The sequence below is a fragment of the Etheostoma cragini genome, chromosome 20 (genome assembly GCF_013103735.1).
Source record: "Etheostoma cragini isolate CJK2018 chromosome 20, CSU_Ecrag_1.0, whole genome shotgun sequence".
Lineage (NCBI taxonomy): Eukaryota > Metazoa > Chordata > Actinopteri > Perciformes > Percidae > Etheostoma > Etheostoma cragini.
Window position 1 is genome coordinate 9,440,446 of NC_048426.1, and position 8,090 is coordinate 9,448,535.

General features: G+C 44.0%; 1 protein-coding gene across 5 annotated transcripts in view; it reads right to left on the bottom strand.

Moving 5' to 3' along the window:
* pcnt (pericentrin) overlaps window positions 1-8,090 on the bottom strand; it is a 35,381-nt gene that overhangs the window by 1,875 nt on the left and 25,416 nt on the right. For 4 of the 5 annotated variants that reach the window (XM_034857745.1, XM_034857744.1, XM_034857742.1 and 1 more), the window contains 15 exons: window positions 7,487-7,657; window positions 7,109-7,298; window positions 6,425-6,759; window positions 6,223-6,325; window positions 5,858-6,030; window positions 5,505-5,780; window positions 4,949-5,106; window positions 4,460-4,589; window positions 3,257-4,048; window positions 2,931-3,131; window positions 2,581-2,799; window positions 1,830-2,053; window positions 1,667-1,746; window positions 1,136-1,277; window positions 914-1,041 (listed from right to left, as the gene is read on the bottom strand). In XM_034857745.1, coding sequence (XP_034713636.1) covers window positions 914-1,041; window positions 1,136-1,277; window positions 1,667-1,746; window positions 1,830-2,053; window positions 2,581-2,799; window positions 2,931-3,131; window positions 3,257-4,048; window positions 4,460-4,589; window positions 4,949-5,106; window positions 5,505-5,780; window positions 5,858-6,030; window positions 6,223-6,325; window positions 6,425-6,759; window positions 7,109-7,298; window positions 7,487-7,657 — 3,322 coding nt within the window. The remainder of the gene's footprint in view (window positions 1-913; window positions 1,042-1,135; window positions 1,278-1,666; window positions 1,747-1,829; window positions 2,054-2,580; window positions 2,800-2,930; window positions 3,132-3,256; window positions 4,049-4,459; window positions 4,590-4,948; window positions 5,107-5,504; window positions 5,781-5,857; window positions 6,031-6,222; window positions 6,326-6,424; window positions 6,760-7,108; window positions 7,299-7,486; window positions 7,658-8,090) is intronic. The other variant, XM_034857743.1, reaches the window with a different exon arrangement.

Genomic DNA, 8,090 nt, shown 5'->3' on the forward strand with positions numbered 1-8,090 from the left:
TAGAATTACTTGTCATGTAAAGAACTCTGTAGCCAGCAGTGCATTTTCTGTGTATATGTATTTCATATTTTACCTGAGGAAGGTCTGGGTGACCAAAACGTATTTGTGTAATGGACAGTGTGCGGGACTTGAAACCAGACCAGAAAAGGTGTGCAAAAGCGCTTTTGAATATTTCATAAAGAAATGGGGAAAAACACTTCCTAGAAAACGAGCGACCAAATTAGGAGACATGCATCTAATGCTGGGATCAAACTATACAATTGTTTTTGTTTTACAATATAGTTATTGTGTCAGACAGAATTAGAGTTTTCAATTCTGGCCATGACTCAGTTTTTTTGACTTGCATGACATATAAAAAGGTGATTGGTAAGGTGCCAGTAAACATTACTGTTCCACCTGACAGCACCTACATGAGTGATATTAACCTGGACACACAATAGACTGTTGTGCCTACCACTCCTTTGTGTGGGGCAAAGCATCGGGCTGATATTGTACAGTCTGATCTTGGCATAAAAACTATAAAACATAAACCCATCTCCCAGTGTGATATCACGCGCTAATATCCCAATTAAGCCCTTATGACCAAAGTTAAGTTGTGCTTAATATTGGCTGTTTTTGAGTGGGATGCCTTAAAATTTGTGAGTACCATCACCAGTGTAATTTCTAACCTAACTGCACGCTGCCCAGAGCCTTGTACAGCCAATCATTGATAAATTATAAACACAAACATGTTTGCCATGGAGCAAAGTGCAATGAATGACAGCCAGCAAGTGACAGTGCCCCAATCCTTTAACCGATGAATGGACCCAGTGTTTGCCGTCTGCATCAAAATGTTTTCCACCTTTTTGCATTCAACTCCATCTTCTGTGCTGTACAGCAATTCAACTGTTTACCCATACTTAACACTGCTCACCTTGTCTTGCTCCCACCAACCGTTGCTGGACCTTCTCTAAATGGTGGATATATTCCGTCAGTGATCGTTCTGGATCCTGAGACGTTCCTCCTGAATGCTCTGAGGTCAGAGAGCTGCTGGAGCACGACCTGATTAAAATTGAAATGAAAAATGACTAGAATTCCATTTGAATATTTGGGAAGTCTTGCCCTTGACAATCTGAAGTGGAAGAAGAGCCCAAACCTGTTGCGCAGCCTGAAGGGTGATTTTGTGGGTGGAACGAGAGCTGACACAGTCTCTCTGTGGACGGCACTGCTGTCTCGGTTTGGTGGCGAGTCAAGATTTAATCTTGGCTGTTGTTGCCTTAAAACTTCCGCTTTAGGCCCTGTAGGAAATATTAAAATTAAAAATGCACACACACTAAACCTGGCCCACACAGTCTTGTCTGGCTATCTTTGTGGGGACCAGTCATTGACATAATGCATTCCCTAGCCCCTTACCTTAACCTTAACCATCAAACCTAAATGCCTAACCTTATCCCTCACCCTAACCCTAACCTAACTCTAACCCTACTCCTAAAACCAAGTCTTATTCCTCAAAAAGCCCTTTAACGTTATGGGGACCAGCATTTTGTCCCCACAAAGCTGTCCGGTCCCCATAAGTATACTGTATTCACAGTTTTTGGTCCCCATAAATGTAGCTAAACCTGACGCACACACACACACACACGCACACACGATTCATATCATCATAAACTGCATTCACTTAGCTGACCTGGAGCGTGCCCATTGACAGTCCCCAATCCAGATAATCTTCTGATCGCTTTCTTCCATTTCCTGGTCAGGAACCTCATTCTGAAAGAAAGTGTGTGATCAGTTGTATCCATAGACAAGGCTGAGGTAACTCATACATCTTTACTTCCTGGTACGCTCCGCACCTGGAGACAGCAATGACAACTTGTACAGCAGCCTTAAACCGCCTGAGGGGTCTGTTCTGGGGGAGGGAGGGTGACGGCCGTGCCCCCATGCGGGCGATGAGACACAGTGTCGCCTGCTCGCACTCCTGGAAACCTCCCAACAGCAGCAGCAGGTAACGTTTCTGGTACACCAGAGCTTTCCTGAAGCTCTCAGCACGCAGGTAGCGCTCATACAAACGCTGCATCTGCAAACCAAAAAAACGGTTTTAATTGTGTAACAACGGTAAGATGTCCCAAGTTGACATAAGCCAACATTGCATTTCAAAGCTATTTGACCTTTAAAGCTTTCATGCGTAACTTTTTTAATATTAATAAACGTCTGTTACATTCAAGCCATTGCCAAATAAGTTGCTACAAAGCTAATTAAGACTATCAGCGTCACACAAATCTCTCTGTTTTTCCTCAGTGTGGCTATGTTCAGGGGGATTGTGGCGTTCGGGGACTTTCCCATGCAGAAACTCGAGTGAAGATAATGACCTCTTCTGAAGAGTCCCTCATGTTTTTTTAATTCTACTTTCCTCTTTAGCTACTAGCGACTGCATCGAGGAGGGGTGGGGGCGTTTCCCCGATCACGTAAGGCGTGTATCATGTGGACGCGCCGACAGTGTTGTTGTCATTACTTAGAATTCCTCATTGGGGCGACTGAAACTACGCACTACAGCTTTAAACCAACATGTAGTAATTAAACAGTGTGCATGTGTTTCCCACCGACCTTGCTGTTGCTGGTCACATCATTGATGGGTCTGTTTTCAGTTTCCGTGGTGACCTTGGCGAACTCCTTCTCAGTGCGCCGCAGCTGTCGCTCCAGGCAGGTGAGTCTATGTCTGAGAGTGGCTCTCTCCTGACTCAGTGATGTCACACGCTCCATCAGTTCGGAGTTCTCCTTCAACAACCTGTCCAGCAGACTGGGTGATGACGCAATGGACGGCATCTACGGCGGGAAAAAGTGCATTCCTTTTACAACAATCCAGTAACGTTACATTCCTATAACAAATAGATCTATGGCATGGCACCACATTGTGGTTTCACTGAAGTGTTTGTGTAATAACGTCCTGTGTGCACCTGCTGGTTTGGTTGTGTGCTTCCTGCCTGGAAGTCACTTTGGAGATGCTGTGAAGAGCCAGCCATGTGTTGCTGCCCTTTGGTTTGTCCCGACAGCCTCTGAGCAGCCATGTCTCTCTCCTCTCTTTCTAGCTCTTCCAGTGTGCGCTGCAACGCCTGCATGCGCTGCTGGTCCTGTTGCCTCAACAACTCCAATTCGCACTGAAGTCAGAAATATTAAAGGCAGCGTGTTTGTGTGTATCCAAAATTATCTCAAATAAGAGCATTACATTTGTGAAAATAGTGAGTATTCTAAAGAAGTACTTTTAAGATTCTTTTTATTTTACCAGTTTGCTGTTGGTCCTCTCCTGTCGTCGCTCCCTCTCCATCTGCTCTTGCCTCCCTTTCCTCCTCTCTCGCTCCCACTGCTCCTCCCTCTCCCTCTCTTTGTCTTTCAGCAGTTGCAGTCTCTCCTTCAGCTCGGCCAGTTCAACCCCTTGGTGTCTGAATCGCTCTCGCTCCATATCTAAAGCACAGCTGGCATCCTGTTTCTGCTGCTGCAAGGTTTCCATAGCTACGCGATGTCGGGTTGAGGCCTCCTGCTCCCTCTGCAGCTCCACCCTCCTCGTTCTGTCCTCCTCTTCCCATTTCCTCCTGCTCTCTAAGGCCTCGGCCCTCAGTTTGTCCATCTTAGCTGCCAGCTCCTCCCCCTGCCGTCGCTCCTGCTCTAGCTGGGCGCGCATGTCAGAGATGAACTTCCTGTCTCTGGCGGCATCCGCCTCGTGTATTCGGCTGAGTTCATCTACCTGCCTGGAGCAACGATCTCTCTCTTTATCCAGCTTGCTGTGAGCATCTGCGAGCTTGGAGTGAATTTCAGCTAGGCTGGATTCCGCTTCAGTCAGAAGGCGCTCAAGACGAGTCTTGTCTTGCAAGTTGAGCTCTTGTTGGTGAACAGAACGTTGTCGTTCGTCTACTAGCTCCTTTTGGGTGTCGTTAAGGCGTTTCTCCAGCAGCACACTGCGGGACTGTTCAATCTGAAGCTCCCGTCTGAGGTTGCTGCAGGTCACCCTCTCCTGTTCCACCTGACCCTTCAGAGCCATGAACTCCGACCTCTGCTGCTCAGAAGATATTTGCAAAGCCTGGGGAGAGAAGAGGAGGGTGATCTGTCAGAGTTTAAAAAGGAAAAGCTCAAGTAAAATCTTAAAAACTTAGTGAAAACACTGAAAGCATTAAGAATATTTGTTGTTTTTTGTGTTTATACTTTGACGTTTCCCCAAAACAACGTTTTTAAACTATTATGTTAAAAATCTTGCAGCATTCCCATGAGTAGGCTTTAATGTGAAATACAACAGGAGGTCTTGACTTTTGAAATTTGGTAATTTAACACAATCAGAAGTACAGCAAAGTAGAAACAACTAGTAATAATTCTAGTACTATTAAGTATTAGGAGCATAACATATTTTTAATTAAAATAAATTTAAAAAAAATTATTCAATAACATGCATATTGAACAGTGTATTCAATATGCATGTTTTTAGTCCTCGTCCCACCTCTCTCCTTTCCTCCTCCTCTCTGTCCTGACGGAGACTCAGAGCTCTTTCCTGCTCCAGTTGTTGTTGAAGCTCCTGGACTCTGGACTGCTCCCTTCTCAAAGTTTCCTCACCTTCTTCTAGAGCCAGCCTGAAGAACAAAAAGCACAATTGGAATTGCGTGTAACCTTACCTTTCACCCCTTTGTGTGAATGTGACAGATACAGTGAAGAGAACAAAATGATTTACGTAATGGATTTAATTTAATTGACGCTATAAATCCAGTCGTGTTAAATCCAGTCATTTAATCTCTATTTTAAAAATTGAAATAAACACTGTTGGGTTGCATCCTGCTAGTAACAAACTGGTGATTTTACCCAATATGATTGAAAATATACAACAAAGTCGGTGTTTGTCTGATATGTCAATTTGTGGAGGGGCGATTGAGCTGATTTGTGTGTGTGTGTGTGTGTGTGTGTGTGTGTGTGTGTGTGTGTGTGTGTGTTATACCTGACTGACTGAATTTTGTTTTTTTGCTCTTGCTGAGTGTCTTGGGCACATTTCAGTTGTTTCTGACTCTCCTCCAGCTCTGCCCTTAGTTGGGATTCAACCTGTCTGTCAGTCCAGGGCTGATCTCTGTGCCAGGCCTCTTCATCTCTGTTGTCAGTCTGCAGAGGAAAGAAGATGGTAATCAGCAAGACAACATTTGAGACATTATAATGGCTCTTCTTAAGCCCAGTTCAGACCTAAAATTCGTGATGGGAAAAGTTGCAGCGTTCGGAACTGGCCCATCTCAAGCCAGCTGATGGTGGCGCCTGCATTAGCTTGTCAAGTCGCCAGTGTTACCTCCTTTAGTAATAGTGACTCAGACATTTATTTCAATGAAAATCTTTAAGTTTAATCACTCTTGCCTTATACCTAAAAAGAATTAAAATAAAAAGTGAAGGAGGACCTTGCAGTTATGTATACAAATAATGTAATAGTGTCATGCCACTGAGTAAGATTTAAAACAAAATTTCTCGTCACTAGATGATTGCAAAGTATCTTTAAAACCAAATAAACTCACTTGAGTGTGTTTCTGGGCCATTCGACAGAGCAGCTCTCGGAGAGCAATTACAGTCTCCTGCAGTGCTCTCTTCTCCTGCTGCCAGCTCATGGGGGGGTTGGAGGATGAATTGTCCCGGTGGTCCAGTATGATTGAGCCACCTTCAGAATGTTGCTCTGTCTGACTCAGTGAGAAGGCTCTTAAGTCGGAGACATGAGGTCGGCTTGAGGAAGTGGCACGACGTTGGGACAAAGTGAGAATTCTGCAGCTTTCTTGATACACTTTCTTTAACAGACCCTGCAGAAAGACACAGAGTAAAATCTAGGCCTACTGTCAAATGAAAAGATTTACTGTGAAGTATGAGTTAAGCTTACCTGAAGCTCAGGTGACAACAGGTCATCACTGTAGCTCATACTGCCTGCAGCACTATCTGTGTTAACTGTGGGGTTCATCCCTCGGCAGCGGAGATACTCAAGAAACTGAGCATCCAGTCGTTCAGTCTGTTCCAGCTCCACTCTCAGCCTCGCACCTAATTCTGAACTAACATCTGAAGCACAAGAACGGAAGAGTTAAGTTAATAAGTCCGGTGATATTCAGTTTTTTCATAATAATTTCTAACAAGCTCCATGAAAATACTACAACCAACAATTAATTTATGCTACCAACAAGTATTGTCTGGGTAACAAAGCCTGAAAGCACCAAAACCTATTTATTTGTAAAAGTGGCAAATATTACTCACTGCTGCCATATCCATCGCTGGCCCATTCTGGTGCAGACAAAGAGGAGGTGGAGCCAAGAGGAGATGGAGGCGTTGTTACGTCCAGTTCTTCCAACTCGCGCACCTTTAAAAAAATAAAAATAAAAATGAAACATATCAGATCCAAATAAAAAGGCAATAATGCTCAAAAATGTAGCATGTATGGAAGTTTAAGACCACATACTTTGTCAGTGTTGAGTGAGTCTAGCATGGAGAAGTTGTCAGATACAGACACAGGGCCCGGGGAGTGGCTACTCGGTGTGGCGGGATCTGGTGTGATGGTCCTCGAGTGTGGAGGTTCCATCACAACCCTGGGAGAGGTCTTGACCTGGGGGAGATCCAGGCCTGTGCTGTTCAGAGCACTGAACTCAGACAGACGAGAGCCAAGAACAGAGGCGTGGAACCGTTCTGGGATTCTGTCTTCGGAGCATTCAAGTCTCCTTAAAACCTCCGGAGAGCTCAGGGAGGCTTCGTCATGAGAGACGCTCACAATGTCCTCAAAAGCTCTGTGAGAAATACCTGACAGATGAAGAAAATAAAAGGTTGTTATTATGTGAACACATTTACAATTCCTATGTCTTTAAAAAGTTTCCCTGTGGAGTTTTAGACCTCTAATGACGCTGTGGAGTTCTTCTAAGAGTGGGTACCCGTTTTGTTCATCTTGTGTATGCAGAGGACAACGTACATGCACACACATACAGGTGAGATTCTACACAGCCCCACCAATGTTGTCACACTATTCCACTGTCCAATAGGTGGTAGTAGCACGAAAACATATTTACTTCAATGTTGTTGACATTAATGTCCCATAGGACTTTACAGAATCTGAAATTTATAGTATATGTTTGAAGCATCATTAAGAACTCACCATTCTGTGGGTATCCTTGTAGGTGAGGAAGGGTGTCCTGCTGTTCACAATGCTGTCTTAATTGCTGTAGTTCTCTTTGCTGATAGGCGATTTCCTCTTCCTGTACAGCCAGGTCTTCTTGTAGACCTTGAAGCTCCGCCTTCAGCCGCTGGTTATCATTCTCCAGGTTGACTAGGGCACAATCTTTGGTCTGATTGAAATAAGTGACATTAAGTAATAATTGACATTAAAATGCAGCTGTCAACACAGCTTATAAAACTCAATCCAGTATAGCCATGACTTCAAATAAACTGTGGCTCCGTGCAGACGGATGGATAAACTCCCGCTGCTATACAATTTTTATCCAATATTCTGTACTCAGTTGTCATATATTCCCACCTGTCCTTCCTTGTGTAGTTTCTCAGCCCTTTCTGCACTGGTACTAGGACCCTGTTTCACAGCAGTGAGCTCCGCCCTCAAAGCTTGATGCTCGGCTCTCAGTTTGGTGAGTTCAGCCTCACTCTGTCTCAAGGCAGCATCTGCTTTAGCCAGGGTCACTTCAGCATGGGTCTGAGAAAGAGAAACATTCATATTAGCAGCCACATAGTTCTTTTCTTAGACTCTTATTCATAAAACCCTACTTCCACATGCCTTAGACTCTTATTTATGAAATCCTACATCCCCCCATACAATAACTAACTTTATTTAGTTTTGTCATAGTTTTCAGTTTGTTCCTTGAAAAACTACCATTCATACAAGCAAAACCGATAATCTGCATTGCAATGTAACGAGTACCACACGAGTGCTAGATACCTCTTCAGTACACTACAACATTGGCTACATTTGCTACAAACTATGTACTATCAAAAACAGATCAGATTGGAGACATGCAGCAACCCAACAAATGATTTCAGCCTCCATGCACTCTTTTTAACAACCACAACCTCTTCTTACCACATCCTGCCAAGTTAGAACAAAGAAATAAAAAATAAAGTGCATCAGA